The 27,900-nt window shown below is 39.1% G+C and overlaps 1 protein-coding gene across 2 annotated transcripts in view; it reads right to left on the reverse strand.

Moving 5' to 3' along the window:
• Nucleotides 1–27,900, reverse strand: part of ZSWIM6 (zinc finger SWIM-type containing 6) — a 118,611-nt gene that overhangs the window by 5,335 nt on the left and 85,376 nt on the right. The window contains exons 5-12 of one of the 2 annotated variants that reach the window (XM_075078197.1): nucleotides 20,857–21,036; nucleotides 19,083–19,259; nucleotides 18,657–18,803; nucleotides 15,522–15,668; nucleotides 12,894–13,154; nucleotides 9,529–9,664; nucleotides 4,511–4,668; nucleotides 3,842–4,005 (exon numbers count right to left, since the gene is read on the reverse strand). In XM_075078197.1, coding sequence (XP_074934298.1) covers nucleotides 3,842–4,005; nucleotides 4,511–4,668; nucleotides 9,529–9,664; nucleotides 12,894–13,154; nucleotides 15,522–15,668; nucleotides 18,657–18,803; nucleotides 19,083–19,259; nucleotides 20,857–21,036 — 1,370 coding nt within the window. The remainder of the gene's footprint in view (nucleotides 1–3,841; nucleotides 4,006–4,510; nucleotides 4,669–9,528; nucleotides 9,665–12,893; nucleotides 13,155–15,521; nucleotides 15,669–18,656; nucleotides 18,804–19,082; nucleotides 19,260–20,856; nucleotides 21,037–27,900) is intronic. The other variant, XM_075078198.1, reaches the window with a different exon arrangement.

Consider the following 27,900-nt stretch of genomic DNA (forward strand, 5'->3'; position numbering starts at 1 on the left):
CCTCTGCACAGTAATCTTTAAAGTAGAAATGTGTCAACTCTTGTTGGGCAAACTAACCCCTTCAACTTCCCTCACCTGCATTTCTTTTCATTGACTTCAACGATACAAACAGGAGTTACTATCCTGTGATTTGACTGGCTGCTTATTGTGCAAAGCTATATATATACAATTCCAGACATATCCAGGTATTATTAAGATATCTTAAGATGAAGAAAGCAAGTAGTTTTCATCATACAATATCAGTGATCATACTGTGGTATTACTATTTGTAGCAAATAAAGAGCATAATAGGTCAATCATAGAGCTTTCAGCAATGATCTTTACATATTAAACTCAACAAATGCAATCACAAAACAGCCTTAAGTCAGCAGCATTTGTTAGAGGGTTCTCAACCCATATCGCCTCCCAAACCTAAGGTGACTTCAAAGTGGCACGTAGCCCTCTGCCATATTTGCTAATACTGCCACCTCCTTTAGTCCTACGCTGTAGATAGGATGATTAAGACAGAAAGATTGCTGAGGAGCACAAATGCAGCTGATCTTTGAGAAGTCTCGTTATAAGCAACCATGAGCGGTTCCAAGCTGGCTTCCAAACATTCCTACCTTGAGGCTCTGGCGACTGGTTGTACATCACCCAAGGTGACAGGATAAGGCCAGCTTTGCTGGCCTTAGACATTGTGGTATCATTTTAACTAAACGGTAATTTAAGGGCTAGACTGGAGAACAGCATTTTGAAAGAAAGCAAACTGATCTATAAGGAGCAATGCAACACATTTTAAAATATGAAAATATGGCTAAGGTAAATCATGGAACTAGCCTTTTCTTGAAGTCTGTCTGGAGGAAAAACAGGCAGCCCCAAGTCAAAATGCATCAGAGTGCAATTATCTCTTGCATCAAAGGGAAGGAGTCTAGGTGAATTCCTGTATTGATGCACATGCAAATTGAAGGCTAACACTCTTCCATATCCACGACGAATTTTCAGCTTCCCCCAAGTAGAGTAAATCCAAGATAAAATACAAGGTTATGGACTGAATTCTGCTCTCGGTGAGGGAAGGAAAGAGGTAAAAAAAAAACCAAAAGAAAACAATGGTGTGAATGATGACTTCTCTAAAAGTCTTCTCTGATGACTTCCCTCACTGTGGTCTGTAAAAGGATCAGTAGTCACAAAAGCCTTCAGCATGTGTAGTGGGCATCATAGTACCAGTGTAGACAGTCCTAACTCGAGAACAAAAAAATACCATATCTAGTTTCTTGACATGGAAAAGTTTCTTGACAAACCATTTTGGAATTAGGTTCCTTTCATTTGATTAAACTCACAAGCTGAGAACAGCAAGAACAGGGCCCTTTACTGATGATAAAAAACCCAAGGACTTCAAATAAAGCATGTAGTGATGTCCTGACCAAGTAGGAGTTAAAGTTAATTTATACTGCAGCACATGTAGCCAAAGAACTGTTTCAATTCTGTTCAATACATTCTTGAGCTACCTCTTCCTAAAACGGAGTTCCACTGCTGTCCAAGATCTATCCAAGATCTGTGGTATCAATTGAAGAGAGCTTCTCAACAAGTCAAGAAGTCTGAAAATGATAAGAAGCCCCTGGAAGTTACATAGCTTTCTGAAAGCCAAGCTCTCTTCCACACAGATAAACTTGACTTTGTCTTGATGGATCTTTATAAGAATTTCTTCTAGAGGAACAGACGATCTCACCACCCATAAGAGAATCAAGAAATAGCCAACCAACCATTAGCTCCTGCACCAATGTGAAACCTTTTCGTCATGCTCATTGGAAGGAGGTTCATTTATTTATTTGTTCGTTCACAGGTTTGGGGGAAAGGACACCATTCGCCAAATACACGTTGAGAGATCACCTGTACTAGCATGCTCAGCAGTTCTGCCAGCAGTACCTGTTTGCATGTGTGTGGTAATACCTGCACTGATGCAGCACACAACATGCAAACAGAGGAATACAAGCCCCTGCTGTACCTGCAGATCTTATAGCATCTGTACCAGCAAGGTTCTCAAGGACAGAATACCCATGAGGTGCTCCAGGCCCATTTGGCTATGCTGATGACCTCCTTCCACAGCTAATATATAAAAGCTTTCCCTCTGCTGAGTCACATAATACATTCTGCCATTGGAAACAGGGACAAAGAACCCAGGAGTCTACACATTACTCCCAAATCCAGAACAATATAACAGGCTTTTCTTCGCAGCGATCTCCGTGACAGAGTTGTAAAATTGCTGGTATCACCTCCTCAGCCCAACCAAGCCAACATGTCATTGCTGTAGCTGAGGCAGAACAGGATACCTGCGAGGCCACTGCTGTTTAGTTTACCACATGAGGGGAGAAAGTTTTCTAGGGCTCATAAATGTCTTAAGTAGTCAGGTACTAGATAGTGCATACAGACAATCTAATTGCCATTAAGTCAGGGGGCTGGGAAGGGGGAAGCCTCTGTAGGCCACTAAAGACAGTGCTGACACTAAGGTTTTTGCAGGAAAAGCATTAATGTAGAAATCTACACAGCTGTGAGTTACTACTAGAAGACTGCTATGTATCTTCCTCTGGAAATCAAACTACCTTTAAGATTCTTAGAACACCTTTATAAGCTTGGGACAGAAAAGTGGACAAGTTCTATACCATTTTGTTCCAAACCCTGGGAGTAAGGAGAAAGTATGGGTTCATGATATTTCTTTCACTAGACCTCACTGAAGACACTCTGATGACACCACATCAGATACCACAAAGGGGTATCCATGAATACAGCGATATCCAAAATGTGTTGCTACCACTGAATGATACTTGGTAAATGCTTGAGGTCAATCATAACGATCTTTCTCTCTCAGGTAAACAAACATTTAAGGCAGAAACATACCAAGATGTGAAAAAAGCAGATTTTCACAGCAACCTTGGGAATATGAGAGGCTACCGAAGCACACAGAGTCTCAGCTTTCTGATTAAAGACTTTAGCTTCTAAACGTCTAAATAGGCAAATAGTACCTTTCTTTGGCATGAGAAGCAACTGGGATAATATCCTTTCCCCAGAAGTCTTTCGAGCTTTGTTTACTGAAGCAAAGTAATAAATGGTTTTCTGATCTTTGCATGGTTTTTTGAAGAAGTCCCTGAAGAGGGATGAAGAGATATATTTTGGTTGAAATGAACTGTGTAAACTCCAAGATTCATCAGTGTCAGGCAACATTACTCCAGATACCTAAAACTTAGCTGTCTCCTTTTAGTTTGTGAAGTGTCTTCTAAGAGCCTGAAAACTGGTCTGAGGTTCTTGTACACCTCAAGCTGAGTCTGATGCATCTGACCATCCCACAGCTTGTGGAGTAAAGGATTTTTGATGAAGGAAGTGAGAAGGCTGCTGTTAGTGCAGTCTGCCTTAGAAACAGGTCATTATGGTTGACCTTGGCTTTCTCTAGTAATTCATCAAGCACGTACCATACCTCATTTAGGGGAAACAAAGGCACAAAATGCAAAGAAACCCCTTAAGGCCATGCAGAAAATACAGTGCATTTCTGGCAAGCAGAATAATTTTGCTTTCCAGCTGGTCCTACATATACTGCTGAACCCATTGCACTGGTCCTCTCTCACCCCTGGACACAAAAGTGGCCTGCAGCCAGCCGCTCCTAGCTCTGTGTTCCACCCAAATGGCACAAAGGGGCTGCACAGACTCTTGGTCTCTATTTACCAGTCCATTGAGCTTTGTATCAGGAAACAGAATCTAAAAATTACAGACAGAGCCTGAAGAGGGAACGGTCCTCAGCACTTAAAAGCTATACCCACCAAAACTAGTTCAAATTCCTTTCTTTTACTGTAATAGTAATGAACAAGGGAAATACCTGAAGGCCCAACTCCAGGGAAACTTTCAGAAGGGTGATGTCTGGCAAGCTGTCCATGAGCGTTGCTATTTTAAATGCATCCTGGGCAAGTTTGAAGATGTGTGATGATGAGTGGATATTCTTCTGGATAGATTCTAACACTGTTCCCAGCCTTTGAACATCACCTGCAAGGTGTAAACAGAATCACCAAAATGGAACAAGCTCACAGAACATGCAGAGATGCATTTTAATTGAGCCTGCTGTTGCTATGCAATAGTACAATGCTTCAGTTATACACACTTTGTTTCTAGTAACCTTCCACAATTAAATTGCATATGAATGAAAGACTAAAACTCCTCTAGTGCCTGGTGATGTTAGTGCACCACATGTCAGAAGTCATCCTGATTTGTGAATTTTAGAAATGATTGTCCACTCCTCGGTCTCACAGTCTGCATCCTGTGTCAGAAGAACAAAAAGCTGTCTCATCAGCCTCAAATCAAGCTACCACCAGCTTAACTACTTTGAAAATAAAATTAAGCGACAGGTTTAAGCTAGTTCAGTTTGTTGTACCCATTTCAAGCTCCTGTCGGACTGCAATTTGGATTCCTAAACACAAATTTTATAATCTGTTTACTTCCTGCAATATTAAAAGCATACACTTAGTTGAGTACATAACTCACAGCGATATACCTTTGGCTGCTGTTAGCATGGTCGATGCCAGCTCACACTGCTGGGATTCGATGTGACTTAGGGTGAACCAGCGGGGATACCGGTTTGGAACAACTGACGCAATGTGGTGCGGGCGGGACATGTCTCCTGAAGGAGCTGTAGATTCCAATACTAGCAACCTGAAATAAGGAAGAAATCTTCCTTCATTAAATTATTATTATTAGGTTACGCATGTGCAAAACTAAAGCTGCAAGAACACTTGGACTTGTTTATGAAATGTCCCTTTTTGATTAGTAAGAAAAAGACTGGAAAACCTCTTCTCTTCTTGGGGAATCTTAAAAGTCCATTTGCCAAACTTGCCTATACCAGTGAGCACGTGCAGGAACTCACAAGAGAATTAAGCCACCCATTAGTCAATACAGCAGAGACCTCCTACCGCATGAATACAACTGAATCTCTTCTGCTTGCCTCGTTTCAGTCTTTGAACTGCAGCCCTCAGGAAAGGAAGTGGAATAGTTCTCAACTGTGCTGAGAACATGTGAATATTTTGTGGTACTTGGAACATACTTTCTTCACTTACAAATGCTCAAAGTAAGGAAGAGGGATATTCAACAAGTCATTTGGATTTTGATCTTGCAATAAATTCAGACATGAATTTATGTCCAAAAAGGACATTCTACTGTTCAACTATGACTACTTTTTGAAGTCCTTAAATGTTACCCTACCAACATTATAAAATACACCATAATCTGATGTTAGGGTCCCAAACAGCAGTGACAGAGGAAGCTTCCTTTAATGTTACTCTTCAGATTCCATTTGCTAATTCTGAGGCAAAAATTTATTTGAATATGCACCAATCTGCAGTTTTATCCACCAAGGAGAGTCCGTACTTAGAAAATGCAAATTACTGTGTTTGTTATTGACTACTACAACACAAGTGATGGCTCATAACAGAGACTCAACTGATGGCCCTTACAATACACTAGATACAACCAGTACAGTAGATGCTACATAAATGCCAGTGCAAAAAGTAGGAGTGAAGAAAAACAGGCATTTTTATTCAACACAATTAAGCAGAGTTTCAAGACATGAATGGTTAATGAGACAATGTCCAGAAGACAAGCCTTTCCAGTGCTTAGTTTCTTGATCAGCTTAACACCTGAGTTCTGTTTCTACCAGCTTTCATATGCAAGTGATTTTCTAGCAGGAAGTCATCTGGGAGGATAAAGGAAATCAAATCTCTTTTCTCAATAAAATTGAAATTACTGAATATTGAAAATCAAACAAATTGTGATTTTCTGTGATATGATATTTCTTATGCAATAAGCTCAATGAAACATAAGTTACAATTTCTTGCACTTAATTAAATACCTAAGTTCTTAAAGTAACTGGAGTGCATGTCCTTTTTTTTAAAGTAAGATAATTTTAAATGCCATCAGTTTTCCATAGGTTCCTCAAGCATATGACAGTATCTTTAAGAATTCCCTGAGAAATGTAGTTTTGAATATATGGAAGGATATCTAGCAGGCATATATAAACACAACATACCACATAAGTAACTATCAGCAGATTATATTAACATTTTCAGACACACATATGTGCATGCTAATATAAAAAAATAAAAGACTTCCCTTTTGATTTGTAGCAAGAGTCAAACCTCTTCCCTAGTACCGAGACACCTCTTTTTATAGCTTTATACACATAAAAATAAAATTGATATAAACTCTTCAGCTGATTTTTTCCAAGCATGTAAAGAGGGTGGAGGGAGAGATGCATTATTAGATGTTTTCAATAAAGAGTAAAAATCCCAACCATTTAATGTAAAAAGGGATTATTAGGTTATGAGTAACAGTAAATAGACAAAAAACATGAAAGAAAGAGGCTGTTTTGGGGAAATCTTTTGTCACTTTGAATTTCATTGCCAGCCTCTACGTTCTTTTGCTGTGAAAAGAAATGCTGTTGTGAATTGGTGGCTTTAATGAAAGTTTGGCAAGATGAAGGAACATCAGAACAAGCACAAGCAGATTTAACATTCTTCACTCCCCCCCCCCCCCCCCCCCCCCCCTTTATAACATCAATTATTTAGCTAGGTTTTAGCAAAGCTACCTTGTGATTAAACATCACCATTAAAGTCTGGCTCCCAAAGCCTGGGTGAAATTCAGGCTTAACAAGGGATCAGCCAAACTAAGCCAAACATTCAAGTTCAGATTCCAAGTGAGCAGTCAACTAGGTCACTGCAGATCCACATTCTCCAAGGCTCTGATCCATATGTTTCGGTGCTGCAAGCAGAGAACTGTAGACAGAAATGACTATCAAGGATAGCACAACCCTGTCCTTGCAGACCTGAGGTGTACGCATGAAAGGCTTTACGGTCTCAATTTCCATTGATTTCATATTGAGTGTTCCACACACTAAAATAGGATTCAAAAAATGAAACAGCAACAGATGATATTGAATACAGAGAGGTAAAATACTCTACAGCTGCCATCATGGGTCATTGATCTGTGTAGACTGACACTAAACACTTCTGTCTGGAGAGCAACTAGCTGGGGTCTTGGAAAGTTAACTACTTTAATAAATGCTGCAGAAAAGAAGGAACTGTGCTCCACTTCTAAAAGCATGAGTGACTGCACAGATTTCTATGCTTTACCTTTACTAACTTCCACATGAGATTTTTGTCCTTGCCACAGCCACTTCCTCCCTGCCATGGAAGAAAAGATGCTCAAGTTTTCCTCTTCTGATCCATTCACCCTCACAACCATGAGACAGACATTCAATCTCCATGTTTGCTTTCTTCTTTCCCCCTCAAGGCAGTATGAGGTTCCTTTTAATTTGGTTTGTATTGTGAGTCCTTTATATACTGAACTATCGCTTTGGTGTGAATGCAAAGAGTAATGAACCTTCTTCAGGAAAATTTGAGAAAAGCTGAGGAATGCAGACAGACATGGAATAGAACGTGTCTAAATCTGCCATCACCACAGTTCAAAAGAGCAGTCCACACTTCTGAAGAAAGCCAAATATCAAAATACAGAAAGACTGATTATTATCTAGGGCTGAACTCTCATCTGCCTTATAAAGCGATGACAAGAGGGCTATGGACAACAGCCCCGATTACGCTGATGTCTCCTGTGATTTTATCAGATGGAAGTGAACAGACAACTATTTCTTATACTGGTCTGTTTGAAAAGTAACTTCTTTGGCTGAGATGACAGCTTCATACCAAAAGATGGCTGGAGCTGCCCATGACTAACTGGAGATTTCATCATTTGGATCTTTCAGTGTCTTGCTTTTTTTATTCCAGTTGAGAAAGGAAACTTCCAGAAAAAAAATTTCTCAGTTATGATTGGTTTCTGGGGAAAGCCCAAATCCTTGTTCAAAAGGAATGGCATGCTTCTGTCATCTTCACTGAAGCATTCAGTGCACTGTACAAAGCTGCTGATGGATGTCTATTCCAGCCTTTCAGCATGGTTTCAGTAGCTTAGTTTATGGAGGAAAACTTCACACAAACAATCTCGGAGAAACACTTTAAGATAGTAACTGAAAACACATACAAGAACACAAGTCTACTTTATAAAATTGAATTTTCTAAAGAACAGAAAAAAACCCCAAACCCCCCAAACACACAACAAACCCCACCCACCACACCTTGTACTATCTTGCTGATCTGATATGACCAGGGTTATTGACACACTCAACTTGCGATAAAAGAAGTGGGGTATACTTCGACGGCCCAGACAGCTTTCTGATCATACATTTGAATGTTCTCAACAGTTCATTAATAATGCATTTTTGTCTTTTCAATATATTTCCTAAAATGCTAATCATAAGCAGCAACTATGCAGGGTCACTCTTCATATTAGACTCTTTCCTTAACTTCCATTACTAGACAACTCTCGGAGGCAAAAAACCCAAGCTAAGTAGACCTTTGGCCTGACCTGATGTAGCTATGTTTTGTTCTTATGCATGCCTTCCCCTTTAGTCCTTTGAACACAGAATTATTTTCTCCCCATTTAGCTTTCTGGAGAAACTACCTCCAGAAAATACACCTCCAAGCCACTTGAACACAACCTGTCTGGTAAAGCTAAATGCTGCTTATGTGGATAGTAAGTCCTTCAATCACTGTGCAATCACTCTTATAATAACGACAGGAAAACGCAATGTCTTTTTTTTTTAAATCTGGGACTTGATTGCTCTTAGTATTCAGTTGCGGGCATTCTTTGCCAGCCATCAACTACAAGGGTCTTGACTAGACAATCCAGATTGGACCAGTTTTTCCCCTGCATTGTATGCCGACAATAGATTTATTGCTGATCATTTAGGCCATTGAGACTTCCTTCAGAAGGCTTTTCTTAGCCACCATTACCAACCTGGCCTGCCTTGAGATAAAGAGAGCACACACTAAGCACTCTCTGAGAAACATCTTTTTCCTGCTTACTGAAGATAAATGGGATGCAAGTCAGACATTTTATTGTTATATGACATACTCCATTTAAACCACAACACTCACCTGAAAGTGGGCAAGACTGCTTCGTTATGAAGCACAAGAAAAAAGTACTGGCTCAGACCACACCATATGGTTTCAAATCTATCATTGTGAGTTAATTTATAAAGAAGGCCAGTGGAACAATGAGTCCCACTGAACAGGCTAAGCAGCATATGATCCTGAGAGTGCTGGTGAAATGCCTCTTTCCTCATTCCCTTGCCAATACCACCACACACACAACCACATGGGTGAGAGAATGTACACGCTAAAGCATCATTTATCACAAGACCACGTGCCCTAAGAGTGGGATTCTAGAAGAATTTGTAACAGAGAATGCTGTTTTACGGACACATATAAACACTAATTGTACATTTATAAATTATACTGTAGTTACTACTGACACCAATTGCTTTTACAGGTGACAGAATCAAAGTAATTTCTCCTTAAAGGGAAGAATGCTTCTTTCTTTCTAAAAGACTAGGTCTTGATTACCAAGCTTGTCCCGCTTTTCCGAACCACTACTTGGGCTCTTTCTAGACGACTTGTGAATACATACCGCATGGCTCTCAGTGCAGTTTTGTATGCCAATTCAGCATCATGAGGTAGGAGAGAGGTGAAGAGATACTTGGCAAATGTGTGCATTGGAACGCTCTCTCGATGGATGACTTCGCCTAAACCACTATACTGTCCAGCTGTGGGAAAGAGAAAGAGAATGCCAGTCTTTACATACTGCTAAACCCCAACTTCTGGACCTTTAAGAACATTCAGTATACCTTCAGTTAGAATTGGTATTCATTCAGAGTCAGAGTTTGCTGTACAAAAGGTAGCTATATTGCTATGTGTAATATACTTCACAGAAAATATCATGTATATTCAATAAATTACAAGCATATTAAATTCCTTATATTCTTTGAGACAACAAGACAGACTGCAAACTGTAAAGTACTAAGCACAGTAGCACCACACAAATTACGGAATAGTTCTGGTACTCCATGAGGCTCATTCAGCAAGCCTATATGTATGGTATGCAAAAATAGAAAGTGATAATCCTAGCTTTGCCTCCACGTAGTTACACTGTGCACATGAATCCTTGTGCACCTGTTGGTGCGTGAGTGATTTATCACAAATCTACCAGAAAAAAAGAAGAGTGGTTACAGTGGAAAAATGGGTATCTTTAATTGAAGTTACATGACCAATCACCACAGCAGCATCTGATCCCTATTAATGTCTCACCCAACATTAGGCATTTAAATAACCCTTTGGTCTGGACTTGGTCTCCAAAGAAGACTGTGTCAGATCTTGCACCAAAGCAGGTTTTGTTAGTCCATTACAGCCACATGAACTTAAAAATTGTATTTGTTGTGGGAAAACTATCCCCATTGTTGAGGCAATGGATTTTGTTCACACTTAGTGCAGGCGGTGTAGTACTTCATAACAGCAGTGCCAGGACTGACAACAGCAAAGTTTAATGCAACTATTTCCTTGCTGAGTTCTGAATGTTCACAGTGCATATGAATCCCATTTTACCTTTTTTTCTGCAACCTTAAGACTGTTATTCTTGTTAATAGGAAAACTATGCCAAACAGGTTTTGACTTCAGCACTAGAGGTTCAGGCATTAAATGCTGCAAGATACAGAATAGGAATCTTACATTAAGTATTATGGGACAGCCATCAGTCCTAGAAGTTACTACTACTACTTCTTCTACTAGAGACTCCAACCCACCACACTTGGGTAGAAGGATGAATGACCATGTGAGTACACCACTTTGCTGCAGAATCACCCACCTCATTTAAATTGTTTCCTCCAGCGGTTCAAACTAACGTGGCTGACTCAACACTAAAGCAGACAAGGAGAAGCAGCCAAACTGTTTCAGCAATGTTTTTCTGACTGGTGCCTTAGCACAACACGCAAAGATAAAAATCTCTAGGCATGAAAAAATTCTGAGCTCTATAGGCGGGCATTTCTGAAGATTACAGCTGATTACAAAGGATATGTCAGTGAAGATTTATTAGTTGACAGTGTGTCTCATAATCATTTAAAATGAAGTTGAAGGCCATTCAAAACTAGCTGGCATTGCTTCAATGAAAGTAGCCATTTCATGTATGTTTGCCAGTTGGTGGTCCAGTCAGAAACGCGGTTAGGACACGAAGCATACAAGACAAAGCATTTATATGAAAATATATTCTGTCATTAACTTAGCAGCCAAGCACAAAATTAGAACAGTTCTTGCAAAACAGTCTTACGTTCTGCTTTCCCACGCACTCAGTGGTAGCTACATACAGCAATCATTAATCTGCATTAACAGCATAGAAATCAGCTTAATATTGGATTAAGCTTTCTTTATTATATCTACAGGACTTTAATTATAAAAATACAATTTATATGATTAGCACCTTAGAACACCACATAGTTTTTCTTCCATGTGAGCTGGCAGTTTCTGCCTAACCTGAAGTAAACTGAAGCTATTGCAGGAAAGCCAGATTTCTAAGCACACAGTAATACAGGACCATCGTTGCACACTGCTCACCACAGTAATTTTGTAGGTATAGTTATATTAGCAGATTTCCTGCTATGATCACTTTTTTACTACTCTACAAAAAGTTAAAAGAATTTCAGTGATCAAAGTTGTAAACTAGAATTATCAGAGAACACTTCAGAGAAATCCTGCCTTTTCCTCATGAAGTGTCCTTACCAGTAAATAGATGCAGCAAATTGATTTTATAATCCATAGGATCCCTGTATGGTGGTTAATAGCTGGATCCAGAGAGCAGCTGTTCTTGTCCAGAGGCCATAAAGCAGCAGTACAGCCACACCATAATGGAAACTCTCCCCACAGTGCAGCTTCTCTGCAGTTTCAAGTGGTACTATCAGTAGGTACCAGTCTTTAAGGACCTGGGCAAAAATAGTGACTCAAAGCTGAGAACCCTGAACAACATACCGCACCTCTTCCATTAAAGTTATAAAAAACAACTGTCTTAGAGAAAGAAAGCCAAACCTAACTGCTCTGTAACAGTCTTCACAACTTACCTAGAGCACTACCATGTTTGCCACCATACCTTGAGCAAGCACTCAAAACTTGGACCATGCCTTGGCTAATTTGTTCCTCTGAAGTTTTTTTTTCAATTTAAAAAACAAACAAACAAATTAAAAACCCAAACAAACCCCAAAACCAGAAAGACAACCTCAGAACCTATAAGCCTACCTCTGAACATGAGGCTGAAGTGCTACATGTTAAGCCTTTTTAAAAGCTAAGGCAAAAGTATGCACTGTTTTGCACTGATTCTATTGCAACACAACGGCTAATTCCCAAACACAAATTGTTTCTCTTGGTCAAAATTTAGTCATGAGACCAGGCCTTAAGCCTCAATATTTGACCACATACTTCAGTTTTCACGTACAACACGAACTTCAGAGGCAAGTTATTTTCCTAGTTACTACAAATAAAATATTACGTTTCTGTCCCAGTAATTCTAAGTGGATTTTCTGAACTCTTCAGTTGGGAACATAGGTAAAAATCTTCATACATTCACAAAGCTGTCAGTCCCTTTTTCAGGATACAAGGAAACACTTAGAATTTTGCTATCTGAGAACTTTTGATGGTAAGTTATGTCTGTATTATTTAACTGTGAGCCTGGGTTGTATAATCAGGATACTGAGATTATGACAAACAACAATCTAGAGAACAAAATGTAACCAAAATTAAAACAAAAGGCTTATAGGTCAATAGATGCCTTCTCTCTATAGTCACGTGGTAGCTGAAGTATGTTTGATTTTCGTAAGAGATTGGAAACAATTTCGCTGGAGTTTTATGTCAAAAAAAACATCTGAAGTATGTAAGGCAGTTTCCACATGAACACTAGTTCTGTGTCCTTGTGCAAGTGAAGACAGTTAAAAGAAGTTAACATGTATATTGAGCTACCTTCTAATAGGAAGACTGCTTGTTTTCGAAAAATCTTCACCAGAGTATCATCCAATTCAATTTCCTGTAGCTTAGAAATGAGCTGCTCCTCATTTCGACAAACCTTCTCTTGTGCATACAAGCCATCTGGCATTATTCGTTGCTGTCCCAGCCCTATCAACGCTACTTCCACAGCCAGCGTTAAATAAGATTCCCCTTCTTCTAAGAATTTGTGTGCAGGCAGGTGCTGGTACTCCAGAGATTTGCATTGTCCCATGTTCTCTGTAAAGAGTGACACAAAGGAAAACACATCAGCAAATTATTCAAACCCATAATCTGCCTACAATGCCACATATACAAATGCTTCCTCTGTCAGTATTAATTTTTTTTTAATGATTTAAAATACTAGCAAAATCTCAAAATCCAATGATCCAATCTAAAATATCCCATCCAATTCCACACGGAAGAAATACACAAAACAATTAGATTTTAAATAACTCGCTCAAGTAAAAATAAAAGTTCTCATTTTTAAACTTTACAGAAAGTTTCTCCAGCTTTGTGCTTATAAGGCTAAAATTGGAAGATCTGTTTCTGTATCTCCTTGAAGCCTTGATATGTAAGAGGAAGGGAAAGGTGCTTATACACCTGCACAGCTATTAGGATTGTACCTATTAGGATTGTATTAGGATTAGGAAGCTATTAGGATTGTACCAATACAATAGGCCTAGGGAATCCACAACTTTAATGCATCCTCTGTTTGCTAGTGCTCTTTTCAGGCTTTTTTATTACAGCTGTAAGTAACATACATTTTTATCATAAATACAATAGGAGTCCTACTTTAGTAAAGATTACATGTAAATTCCACACAGACCAAGCCATATATTGCTTTAAAGAGTAATACCAGTTTATTTGGCACTTAAGACACACCATATGACAAAATGCTATTCCAACCTGTAGCAGTTTGCAGTCTAATGTGGGAACAAAAAGTTATAACGGACAGATGTCCGTTATAAAGGAGATATATATATATAAATATAAATATATAATATATATTAATATATTATATATATAATTAATAATTAATAATATATAATATATAATATATAATATAATATATATAATTAATAATTAATAATATATAATTAATATATAATAATATATATATATATATATATATATATATATATATATATATATATATAAAGGAGATGGACAACCCCAGCAAATGGGAAGGCTGAATCCATTTGGTAGACTGCATATGTATAGGAGGAAGTTATTTTCAATATACAGTTTTTATTTCATGAAGTTCTTTGTTTGGGGTTGTTTTTTTTAATAATTGCAAAGAATCTGATTTCTGACTTCTTTTAATTAGAAATTTTTTCAAAATTGGGGGATATGGGATTAGAAATTTATTGAATAAAATCTAATTGAATAAAAGGAGTTTTAAGGCAAAGCCCCAATAAGTTTGCTGATGTGTATGTAACAGCTGCAAGTAGAGGGATAAGTCCAGTTTCTGTCCACCCAAGTGGTGGTAAGAAGCTACTGCAGAGGTGGAAAGAGACTAAGGATGAAGAATTAATCAGTTAAGCTCCTGGGAAGCAAACACTGAAATTAAAATGGGTGTACACATCCTATCCTAAATCATGTATCAATACTGCAACACTGCTTTCCAATTCATACTATTTATATACCATGTACATTATCAATTTTAAGTGTTTTGTCATCATTTTGGAGTATTATGTATACTTGTAGTCCAATAACATCCTGGGCTGCAGGAGGAGGAGTGTTGCCAGCAGGTCAAGGGAGGTGAGCCTTCCCCTCTGCTCAGCACTTGTGAGCCCACACCTGGAGTGCCACGTCCAGTTGTGGGCTTCCCAGTACATGGACATACTGGAGCAGAATCCAATGCGGAGCCACAAAGATGATTAAAGGACTGCAGCATCTCTCATATAATGAGTGTGAGACAGGTGGGGTTATTTAGCCTGAAAAAGAGAAGGCTCAGGAGGATCTTACCAGAAGGTATAAATATCTGATGGAAGAATGTAAAGAAGACAGAGCCAGACTCTTCTCAGTGGTGTCCTGTCACAGGATAAGAAGTAATGGGCAAAACTGAAATATAGGAAATTCCATCTGAGCATAAGAAAACACTCTTTTGCTGTGAGGGTGGTTGAACCTGCAGGAGGTTGCCCAGAAAGGTTGTACAGTGTTCATTCTTGAAAACCCAAGTGGACACAGTCCTGGGCAACCTGCTCTAGGTGACCCTGCCTGCAGCAGAGCAGGTGGACTAGACGATCTCCAGAGGCACCTTCCAACCTCAGTAATTCTGTGATTCTGTGATTTCCTGCAATATCTCTGAAAGAGGACAGAGCAATGTATACGGAAAAGGCCTGTTGCTATAAAGTCTTATTTCGTTTCACTTTAAGTGTGAAATATGGAATTGTCTTCAAGAATGAGGAACGGGTAATTTTTTAAGTGCTTTCACATTTTACTTTAAACATTTTTGCTGTCTTGTGTTTTCATAAGGAATGCAAATGTCAGTTCTTATTCTATAAAAACACTGGCTTTGAAGCTGATTCAGACAGGCAAGAGAGAAAAATGCCTCTGGTAAATGAAGATGCATAGAAGATTGCTCCCTTTGTTTGGCCTTACCAGTGAAATCTGAGAATCCATGGAAGCTCTCATCATCCACCCTGCAGGCTTCCATCAGGCTACTGAAAAGGGTGCCAATGGGGTCCAGAGGGTGTCCCACCCAACCTTCAAGATTCGTTACTGAGGTTACTCCTCTGTGGAGAAGCTCTGTGACAGAAAAGATGGAGGGAGGAGGGAGGAAAAGAGCACATTAGCCCCTCAAAAGAATTATAGAAGTAAAACTGATTAAAATGCTCTCAGTACAGAATTCAAAGTATTTCCAGTAGCTTCTGCTTAGAAGGAGAAAATAGTATCCTTCACAGTGAATTCACTGCCCTTTGTGGAGGAAAAGGAAAGAGGAAAAAAAGAAAAAGAATGAAGGGCAAACATTTTGAGCAGTAGCAAAGTGCATTATGAGTAAAAAATTTCAACTGAAGTGTCTTTTGAAATATCTATTTTCATACCAGTAACTTCTGAGAATGTCTTCTGAAAAAATTAGAGCAAAGAGGTTTTTTAGTAAAATAGTCACAAACAGTTTCCTCACTCAAAAAGATGCAGTACTGTTTTTACATTTTAAGTCAGTCTGATGGCACGGAATTAAATGAAAATATTTGAAAATATTCAATTTCAGAAATAAAATAGGCACTTTTTATACATCTAAATATTTACTGAAATAATAAACTCAGGATGATATCTCCATTAAAAGAAGAAGAAAGAATAGAATGTTTAAATGAGGTATACAAGAAAAAATTGTCCTTTAAACTGATCAAGTGCATTTTTTGTCATTCTAAAACTTCAATCAACAAATACCTTCACAGATGCTATGTTCTGTAGCCCTCACCCATCATTTGGTTAGAACATGAAAAAATTGTTTAGCACAGTGAATTGAACGAAGTGTGGCTGTAGTAACAGATGTTAGAGATTCCCCAAATCCCTTTTTTTACTAAAATTCTTACGGCAACAGCTCCCCTTTGACTCCAACTCCCAAGTTTTCCTCCTAGACGCATTCACATAACTGAACTATAAGAGATCAGACACATCATGGGTAGGCATTTAAAAACTGTATACAAGCCATTATGGATGCTCTATTTCTCTGCCTGTTACAAACTACCTTGTACCTGCCTCTGCTCTCTCTTGCTCACAAAGTGCCACCTTTCTGAGTAACCATATGTATTATCACAGAGCTTTTAAATCCTGCTTCTTGCCTATTTAAATGTGTGGGGCTACAAAATGAAACACAGCCACACTGACAGGACAGTGTTTTTTTTTTTTTAAAGAATCCACTGAAATGTAATATGAAAAACAAACAAGTAAATTATTGTCGTACAAACAAATAGCATGTACTAAAGACGACAGGCAGAAGCAAGTAATATTACCAAAAAGGATTAATCATACTGACTTCTTACTGACTCACTTGTGTTTATTTATTCTGTTGTGCCTACTTATGAGCTTCACTCGTGTCACGCCAAAGAAAAGCTTCAGTCCTTCAGTCATATAGACATTTAACTTTAAATCACACAAGTGGTTCCACGGACGTCAGATCAATCACATGAATAGAAGTTAAGTAGAAGCATGTGATGTCTGCTGAACTAAAACCTAAAGCTGGGCTGTAGCTGCAGAATTCATCTGCTTATAGAGAAGACCAGCACATTTTGTAGTATTAAAAGAGTGGTTTTCAGAAATTCCACGCACACAGAAAAGCAGTGAGTGGTAACACAGGACCAACAGACTTCTTTCTGGGGTAGGATGGATTGCATTTCATACACTCAACATTTTATTTATAATAGCATAATATCAGTTGACGGCTATAGCAACTGCTCACAGGGAAAGGAAATTAACGGAAGTATTGAATGGCTAGATATTGCATTAGCAATTGGGAATGAAAGGGAGCAGTACTACAACCAGCACACTTGCAGTAGACCCTTCACACCTGCCAGTGGTATGTACACACATACACGCACTGGCATAGGCCCCTCCATTCTTATTCCCCAGTCTAAGGCACTAGAAAAGCTGCAGAGCTTAAAAGAACACTTGTTAAGGAAAGACACATTACACAATAAAAAGACATAGCAAATTCTACTAAGTAAGAATATGAAGTACTTTTAAGTTTTGCTCAAATCTAGGATCCACAATAGTGCTCAAAAATCTTCTTCTTTGGGTACCATTGAACAAAAAAAATGGAGCACATGGGAAGTGCCAGATAATTTTTCTTCAGTCAAGTGTCTACCTTGTCTTCTGAGTGCCCATTTCTCAGAAAACATCTGCACACACACTTGAAAAATTCACGCGTATGACTTGACACTGGTATTTCTGCCTACAGTGCATGAGCATACACATAGTTAAGAGTAGAAGTGAAGATGTAAAATAAATTTTGAATTAAAGGATTCTTGTAGGAGCTGAGAAAGTAATTCCAGTTTTTCCATGTGCATTCTTCAACCACAAAGCCAACCCCTTCTTCCACTGCCTCTTGAAACTAACATGGTTCAGTTCAAGATTGTATTGGGTAGCAAGGATCACATGGCATAGAAAGTGTGAATATTCCTTCAGAACAACCTAGGGTAGTGCTCAGAGGAATACGTCAGAACATATTATAAAAAACAGTTTTTCAAAAACAAAAAAAAGGCAAAGCAATGCACCTGTTCGGAAACACTAAAATTTTAAGCATAAGACTCTTTTTGAGCAAACTGCCAAATCTGATAAATTTCTGTAGTGCAAACTTTGCCTCATTGTTACCCTCAACATCAACTTTAGGTTTACTCCTCAGAAATACATAGCTGAGCTAAATTATATATCAGAGGAAAAAAACAAAAGATTAAGCACCTGACATCCAAGTGCAAAGCTCTGTTTAAAAGCCTGTAAATTACACAGGATGAGTATTTTCACCGTGTAACCAAAAACCCTGATTCGGAAAAAGGCATTATGCCAGCCATATTGCAGAAGGCAGAAGAGAGTCCTTGCCCTGCTTAGCTCACAACCCAGCTTCCAGAACACCTCTGACATCCAGAATGTGACATTACCACTATGATTGTTTGGACCGAAGAGTTAAAGTCACCTCTTTCACTTTAGTTTCATAACTGGTTTTCTCATGCAAAGTTCCAGTCCGGTGTTACTGTCATCTCGGCACGTCCTTTGCCCTTCTCTCTTCCCCACATTTACCTTTCTTCTGAGCCCGGAACATTTCCAGCTGTTTCTGCTGCTGCCTTCTTAGTGTATTAACAATAGCTATTGCTAGCCTCAGTGCTTCTCGTGGGTATCCATGAGACCGTAATGCATCCACCCTCGCACAGGCTGTAGGAACATGTTCTAAAATGGAGAAAATAATTGAGGAATAGCAATGCTTCCATGTCTGCAATGACCTGTTTTGCTAGGTTACACAAAAGGGCTTTTTTTGTTTGTTTTGTTTTTGTTTTTAAAACTATGAAAGAGAGACTTAAAGACTATTTCTGAGCCAGCATTTCAAGGGAGCCTCTGTCCTTTTTGCCAGGCTTTTCATTCATCTCCCCACCATCCCCCCAAAATAATGCCATAGAAAATGAACAAAGCAGCAAGTCATGGAAACGTCTTTCCGGTTTAGTCACTTACCATGCCAGAGGGGCCACCCGTGAGAGTCAAAGAGCGAGTTTTCAGTGTCGTCATGGTAACAGTAGTTGGTGTATAGGTCACTGCTGATAATGTGCTGTAAGTGGCTGTCCTGCCAGTGCAGATCGCACGCCTCAATGGCTCGAGTGAACACCGTCCGATGTGGCCTGTTCGATGAATCTGTCATTTTCACAAGTTCAGAAAGCTGCATCAGCTTTTACTCATTCATATGTGAATCAGTCATTCACTGTATTCTTGTCTTCTGCCTATTCACCAACCCCCAGCTGACGGCAGCCTGCCTTGCACCCCTCTGCACAGAGCAGCCCTCAGATGACATTTCACATCGTATTACTACCCAACAGCTCAGACCAAGTGTGTGCCATTCACTTTGCATTCAGAAAGAGAGATCTACAAACCAGCATGGCTGATGCTAAACAGGACTTTGCAGAGGGAACAGCTAGAGATGAAGGACATTCAATAGCATGTACAGAACTCCCCTAAACAAACTAGAAACTATATGGCACACAGCTACTCAAGCATCCCCAGCTTCTCTCCTCCTCAGACCCAGAGCTGTCATGATGAGGGATGGATAAACATTGCATGAAAGACTTTTAGTTGTTCTCTTTGAGAAGTGACATTATCTTTGACCACTTGTAGAATTTTTTTTTCTTCATAAATATATACAAATACTGTAAAGAAAGTGAGGTACTAAGACCATGGGACTGACACAATCCTTACTGGACATCTTCCTATAGCAAAATTGCTCTGTTGACACGGCACTACGTCTGCGAACATTGAGATGCCATGTCAGCATTACCACTAGCCTGCCCACATTGGGCTGAACATCACGAAATAGAGAAAGCAAGACACCTCTGTAGGGAGTTATATACTGAATGGACTTCTGTCCCCCGCTAGCTGCAAGATTTAGAAACGAACCAAGTCTATTTCTCTCAGAGATAGTCTTCCAAGAAAAACAAACAAGGAAAACCCATCTAAGTCCAAATCTGCCATCTCCCAAGCATTTAATTTTAACTTTAACATAATTATATGAAATCTTTATCAAAATACTGAGGTTTTTGAGGATTATGAAGGTTTTTTCCCAGAAAAATATCCCGCATCTTCCCCAGTTATTAGCAAAATAGCCATCTTTGCTTAATGAGGACTGGACAAGGCTTCTGTCAGATTTGATAATCACATCTTAAGATCAGAAAGCATGATATCGAGTAAGAAGTGACACCTCCTCCAGGACGGCAGTGTTGTTTCTGCATGCCCCCCACACACCTGGCAATGCAGACTCTGCATACACAGAGGACATCCCACAGATAGCTGCTTTAGTTTCTCACACACTCAAGTTTAATGCAGTTGCAACAGAAGTCTCCTTAAATAGGTATCAAAGGCTTTGTAATCACGAACTAAATAAAACCCCCAACACCAGAAGGAATACAAGATTATAGTCAAGCAAAGAAACAAGAGGCTTTTACATGACATATGTCAAGGACATCCAATTTTCATGCAACGTGTTTAGAAGCACCAAGTGAAAAGTTAGAAAACCTAAGTAAACACATACTTGCTTTGAAAACGTTGCAGGCCCAGCACAAAAAAAACCCACCTATTTATCCTTTCTGCAAGGATAGTATTAGCAAAAATAATTTTGTCTGGTCAATCCTCAACAAGAAAGTTACTTGTCCCAGGAAAGAGTGCTGAATTCTGCAAGGCTAGAGTATGTAAGATAGAGGTTATATTATATGTTGCAGTCAGTGCATATGTTTAGGCTCACCTTGGTTAGCATTTGCACCCTGAGGCAAAGCATTGGTTAAATTGGGCAGCTCGTTTCCATGGTTTCCATCTTCCCAGGGACAAACATCCACACTGTTCCATTTTTTCAGCTGTTTTAGCCAACTGGCCTTCTGCTCCAACTTGCAGTGGGGATTTAAGACTATACACATCCACAGAGCACCTGATTTTAAAAAAATTGCTAAATTATGTTTTCTATTAAAAACGCAGCAGCCAATGACTAATTGCAAACTTCTGTACTGTAATACTTTTTCTCCCCTCAAAGGCTACACTGCTCGCTCCCAGCTATGCCTAACACCAGGTAGACTGATTCCCAATGCAGGATCTTGCAGCTGGCGTGGCCCATCTGATGCAGTTGAAGGATGGTACCAAGCCAACCTTCTCAATTAAAGGGCATTAAGAGGTCTTTTGTATTAGAAGATCCAGGGTTCACAATGTATGGCTCAGACAGGAACATTAGTCAAAGGCAAATGAGAGTTCACATAAAGTTACAGCAGGAAATTACCCAAGTTTTTCTTCTAATTTTTGTACCAGAAGTGAATGCTGTTTTCTATGAACAAGGCTATGTATCTTCCAGCTTCACATTACAGGAACCAAAGAAGTGCACTAGTAAGACATGTATTTTGTAAACACATACTTCCACACTCACAATCCAGCAGAAGTACTGCTGATCATATAACTCATTCCCAAACACATCTGGGTCTCGGAGATCCAGTAAACACTGGTTTTGTGCAGTCTAATAGGAATAAGGTATTTTTACTGCAATGACTTCAGTAATTTGGTTACACTAGAAAATTTGTTTTACATTTTCTGTTTACAGAGCTCAAAGGGAAAGCTAATTTGTGCTGAAATTTCACACATAACATCACTTTGGAACCTGCTCCCTGAGACTATCTAGCAGGGCAGGCATAAATACACCAGGGTCTCTATCAACAATTTTCAAACTGAAAGATTTTTCACTAGATCAGCTGTCTCTTCATCAGCATGAACTTTGACAAAAGCATGAAGACATCTGAAAGCACTGTTTAGCAACAGTTCATTTGCTCATTAAGAATATGCCTTATACACTAGAAGAGATTTAGAGAATACGCTTAAACTATGGAATCTTCATGACAGGCTGAAAAAAAAAAAGCATAAAAATGCAGCTGGTTCTTCTAGGATAATAAAATTCTCACATCCAAATATTCTTTACTAACTAAGAACGCAAAATGGATACCCAGAGCAGAGGCCATCACATTACATTCATTCCTAAAGTAACTCGGCATGTTGGTATGCTATAGCACAGGAGTCAGCAGAAACACAGCTTGATCCTTAAGGGTGCAAGTCCCCTGTTATTCAGACCAATATGGAATAGGGAAGTAATACCAAAGAAATCTGAAAACCACAACAAAACTATGATACGGTACAGTGCAGAACACCAGAGAGACACTACACCACTGCAGATTATTGCTGCACAGTAGTTAAGTTCAGTACAGCAAGTTCATTTGGGGTTTTTTTGGTTGGTTTTGGTTGGTTGGGGTTTTTTGGGGGGTTTTGTTTTGTTTTTAAGTGTCTGAAACTCGCCATGGGATTAAGGCCAGTATTATTTAAAAAAACCTTATTTTAAATCAAATCACATGACTTTCTTTAAACATACTTGTCAACACACTTCACTCTCCAGAGTCAAATTACAACTGGTTCTTATTATTAAGCATCAGTGCATTCAGCACTGCGAAGACAGAAAAACTGCATTTGTTGCAATCTGCAAAACGAAACAGAAGATGGGGCATATTGGAAAGTCTTGGAGAATTGTTAACTTGGGCCTTCTTATTTATTTTCAAAATCAGGTATCACTTGAGGGCACCAAGGAGCCACTGTACCTCTCCACATGTAACAAAAACATCAATTTAATACTTTGTAACCAGATTCCCAGTGTTTTCAGACTGAAACAAAGGTGAAGTGGAATCCCTTAATCACATTTGTTAATTATTTCAATCATCCGACAAGGTGGAACACACTACTTACTACACCATGCCCCTACAAAATGAGTGGCCTTTTTCCACATCTCAGAAACACCACTAGAGGCAAGGGAATTCACTTGCCTTCTTCAGAAACTCCACTATGCATGTGGTACATCTAAGAGGCAAGAGAGGGAAGAGGTACCCCAAAGTACCAAAATCCTGTAAAAACTTGTTTGGTTTAAAAAGGAAAACTGTATCAAGCACAACTACATTGTTAGCAGAGATAGTCTCAGAAACCCAGGCTATTTTTATGCAATTGAAGCACAAGGACAAGTGTATTTCTCATAAACCCCACATACACCACTTAAAATTTCAACAGAGCCCAACTGTACCCTGCTCCCAGTGACTTCAGGGTGAGCTGTGTACACATCTGAGATCTTGCGCAGCTTTCAGTGCTGCCCAGTTCCCTGCAGGAGGAGGAGTGTGAGACAAAACTCCCCCACAAGAAGAGAAAGGAACAGAAAGAGCCTCAGGCTGAGCTCCTGTAGTGCTAACAAAGGCTACCATCTGGGAGAAGGATGCATAATGCCAATGACACCACACTCTTCAGCCTATTTGGATATCGTGGTGTTTTTTTTGTTTGTTTGTTTGGGTTTTTTTGTTTGGGTTTTTTTTGGTGTGGTTTTTTTGTTTGTTTGGTTTTTGTATGTGTGTGAGTTTTTTTCTCCTCTCCCCCCTCTGTGTCCCTGGCATGTGTGAGTTTGCCTGTATTCATATTTCTTCCTTCCCCTTCTCCCTAAGCACCTTCCCGCTCCCCTGACACCTGCTCCATTCTGGCTCTTTCACTTCACCAGTTCTTGTCCTGCTCCTAGTGCTGTGAAGTCTGAGGAAAATGTGCACTTGTGCCCAGATTTTTACCACATGCCAACTGGAAGCAGCCTGGAGGGTATTACTCCTGTCTCACTCTGATGTTGCTCAGTGGAAGCCCCCTGAGCTGGCCCTTAAATGTCACCACCAACCTGAAGGCTTACACTGGCCTCAAACAAGAGATTCTGTATTTTCTGCCTAATGGCTCCCATACAGGGAAACTGCTGATCACACTTACCCCTTGCTATAGATAAGGCTTACAGAAAAATGAAGGGCAGCTACTTGTGATCTGTGGGGAAGGTATCTAAACCAATTTCCAGTGACTTTAGCCTGAAAACTGCTGTGGGCAACAGCCCATTGGCAACTCCAGTTTCCCAAAATACATTCCTGGCATTCTCAAGTTTACCTGTTTGACTAGATTTAATGATGTCATCAATGCCACCTGCAATATGAACAAATGTCTCACTAAATGAAAAAATCCAAACCAACAGAGAATGTGTTTACGTTTACGTACTTGGTTTTTCTCTCCAACACAGCTCACTCTTCTTCCTGTCTCCCCCTTCCCCAAGCACCAGGTATCTTTTCATACTGGTTCTCAGCAGGCTGACACATCTTCCACCCCCAAACTACATGCTACTAACCCAAAAGTAAAGTTCTGATTTGGATCCCTCGACTGTGACCTATGTCTTTCCAATACAAAATTCCTCAAGCACAGTGGCCAAATTATCACAATCCAGTGCACAAAAGTTTTTCCCCCAGAAGATAATTGGAAAGTAAGACATGCTGTGACTGCATTTTGATATTAACTTCACAAAGGAATGAATATTAGAACTGTCATATTGCAGTGAGGAATTGCCTATTATGGTTCAACACTAATCCTTTTGACCTGGAAAAAGCCAGCTTTGCCAAAACAAACCTCTGGTTCAGACAGCTCTCCTTTTAAAAATGCATGGTTGTGATTCATCTGTATTATGCCTCACACTACAAAAAAACAGGTTACATTACTGCTATACACAATGCATACCTTCCTTGTACATCCAAGGGAACATCAGTACTTTTGTGTTTCTCAGTAGACATCCATACCTTTGAATTCATGGGGGAGAAAGGGACAGCATGCCTTTACTCTGATTAGGATTTAAACATGCAAATTTAAGAACATTAAGAAGTATTCAGTCACTGTAAAAGCACACACAGTAATAATTACACATCCTCTGTATGCATGTATTCATGAAGCCAAAGGAAGTGCAAGGAATGTATACAGACTGTCCCAAGAGATAAAGCATTGCTCAGTTTTCATAAATCCCATTATATTTTATTCTTGCCCCAGTAAATGGGAAGATGGTGATGGAAACAGTTTTAGTGGGATGCTAGGACACTGACCATGATTGAAGATCCAGCATACAATTCTGTTTGATTAGTCTTCCCAAGATATTTGCTTCTCCTAGAAATATTACGCTACCTTGTCAGGGCTGCTGTGCAGCTAAGCTTGGGTCAGCATTTCCTCATTTACAACACCTATGTAATCAATGGTTGAGACTTGGCCTTTGCTGTGGAATTTTGCATTTAATATACTTAATATCACTCCATTCACTTGCAAAATTAAAACATGGAGGAAACAGATGCACCTCTACTGTGACATTTTTTGCCTTTCCCATTAAAGCACAGCTTTGTCTTAAAAAATAAAAACCTATAAGCTACCAGGTTAGTAGTATTTATCATTTCAAAGAAAACGGAGCTAGGTAATCAAGATCATTCCCACTGTGCAACAGATAATTCAACTTCAGCACTTGCTGCACGCTTGTCACTGTGCCCCATTTAGGCCTAATCAATTCCATTACAAAAGCACCATTTTCCAGCATTGGAAGTGCCAGAGTAGAAACAATGCTAAGAGGCAGAACCTATGATCCCTTTGAAGTGTCAGCAAAGGATTTTAGAGTGGTTTACATTTGGTTTTTAAATACATATGCACCTTCACTGGGACAGCCACTTGGAAACCTCAAAGAAGGTAGCGTATGGTATTTATTGCTTCTCAAGGAGAAGGACAAGTGTGTGCAGAAAGACTGGCAAAGCCACCTCCCTCCTACAGGCACAGAGTAATCTCCATTAGAACAAAGCATAATCAAAAGTCCCCCTGGAGAATGCTCCAATTAAACAGTTGCTTTTATGGAATAGTGAAGATAGGCAAAGCACTTCAGTGCTGTTCTCTCCTTGATAAGAACCCGAAGGAAAAGTACTCTCAGCATTCAGTTGGATCCAAGTTTCAATCTTATTCATAAAAACAATTCCTTAATGCATTCTGGTTTCTCTGTGCAGCCTTCAAAAAAAAAATATGCTTTCTATGGGTGCTATGTTTCTTGGAGAACAGAATGTTTCATTTTGCTCTAATTCATTCTATTACTGAATTAAACTTTGATATATTGGTCTTGACAAGTGCTTCATGCTGATTGTATTGTGTATGATAGTATAATCACTCCCCATGCATTTCACACTAGCTGGCTGATTAATGTAATAGATTACCTGCAGCACTGATGGCAAGAGGGAATCATTGCCCTTCTGCACACTAAACTCTGAATGTGCGTTAGAGGGAGCAGAGGTGTAACCAAGGGACAAGAAAAAATGCATAATTCCTTAAGTTTCTCTTTTTCTCGTGCTGCATAGTGCTGGTCCAAGGGTTAAAGGTAGACGGTATTTGGCTGAAATAAAATGGGTATTTACATACTAAGATTCTATTCTAAGCTATCATCAACAACATGCATTGATCTCTGTGTGTCAAGTAATGAAAAACTCCTGGCTCTTGTCTTCCTAATTTTTCAACTCTTAGCACAATGGAAAAAGGAACTGACCAAGCACTTGTGTCACTTTGCATGAGCCCGTTGTTCTGGGTTATGCTGTTTTGAGTTTGTTTAAAAACTGCTGCATCTTTGCAGACACACTGCCATTTGACCAAAGGGTTTCATATAAGAACAGAAATTTCCTTGAAAAGTGTAGTTTACAATATCATAACACGAGACTACAATCTCCCTAAGACAGCACTTGGGATCTGTCACATGTTCATTAGATGCCCCTCTATGCAACTACAGTACCCTATAACGTAACCACCATAACAAGGCATGGGCTATTAGTCCACAAAGCTAGAGGAAACCATAAAGCACCTGCAAACGAATCTCATTGACTACCTTCCCCAATATTCACAAACTATTAATTCATTTGTTCACAATCAACTGAAGGTAAAAACATCGCTAATACTACCACAAATAGTACAAAAATACTCTTTAAGAGTATCTTAACATGATTCTTCACAATTTTAATTAGCTGCCAATATTTACAGCTATGTGGTGAACACAAAGTGTGTTCCTGCCCAAAATACAGATTAGGTATTTTATCAAATATTCTAACTAGTAATTCAGTCTCAGCAGTCAGTCTATTTTCAGACACTGACAATTTTAGAAGAAAAGTTAATATGACTACTAACTATAAATACACTAACCTACCTTTATTTAAATTTATCACTGAGATGAATTAATTCTTCTCAGCTAATTTTTTAGGAAGATGTAAAACTGTAAAGTTTGACATGTTCATCAAACAACACAAGATATTAATAAAAGAAAGGGATGAAAATACTTGTCTTTTTTTTTTAAAAAGGTGGAGCAAGTGCAAATACTCCCTAGCATAGTGGGAAGTTCAGAAAAAAGTATGATTGGCACAGCTATGCTCATGGAATGTAGGTAACACACTGTAACTGGCCAGAAGAACACATTCTGATTGTCTAGTGTGAATTCGTTCCTACTCTAGGATTTCCTGAGTTACTTTCATCTTCCGTTCCAAAAGCGATTGTTCAGTTTTTACAAAAACAGCACGCTTCAATTAAGATTTCTAATACAAGAAGCTAGTGCAGCTCCTGGCTAGCTGATCTGCTTCCTGGCTACCACAACTCCAAATTCTTAGCTTATTTCTAGTTAAATTTATCCAGCTCCAACTATAATTTTCAACTACTTTTTGTTTGCTTGGCAGAAATGTCTTCCCTATCCATTTTCAGTCTACATAGGTATGTTAAATTATAATTTCCTTTGTTTTGCTTTGACAGACCTACGCAGACTGAGATTCTTGCACTTCTTAAAGTTACTTTTCCAATTTTGCAGTTATTTTTCCAATATCCATTCAAGACAGAAAACTGGAAAATATCATGAGGCTTGACTGCGGGACCACAGTAAAGTTCAGAG

The sequence above is a fragment of the Phalacrocorax aristotelis genome, chromosome Z (genome assembly GCF_949628215.1).
Source record: "Phalacrocorax aristotelis chromosome Z, bGulAri2.1, whole genome shotgun sequence".
In the NCBI taxonomy this organism is placed as follows: Eukaryota; Metazoa; Chordata; class Aves; order Suliformes; family Phalacrocoracidae; genus Phalacrocorax; species Phalacrocorax aristotelis.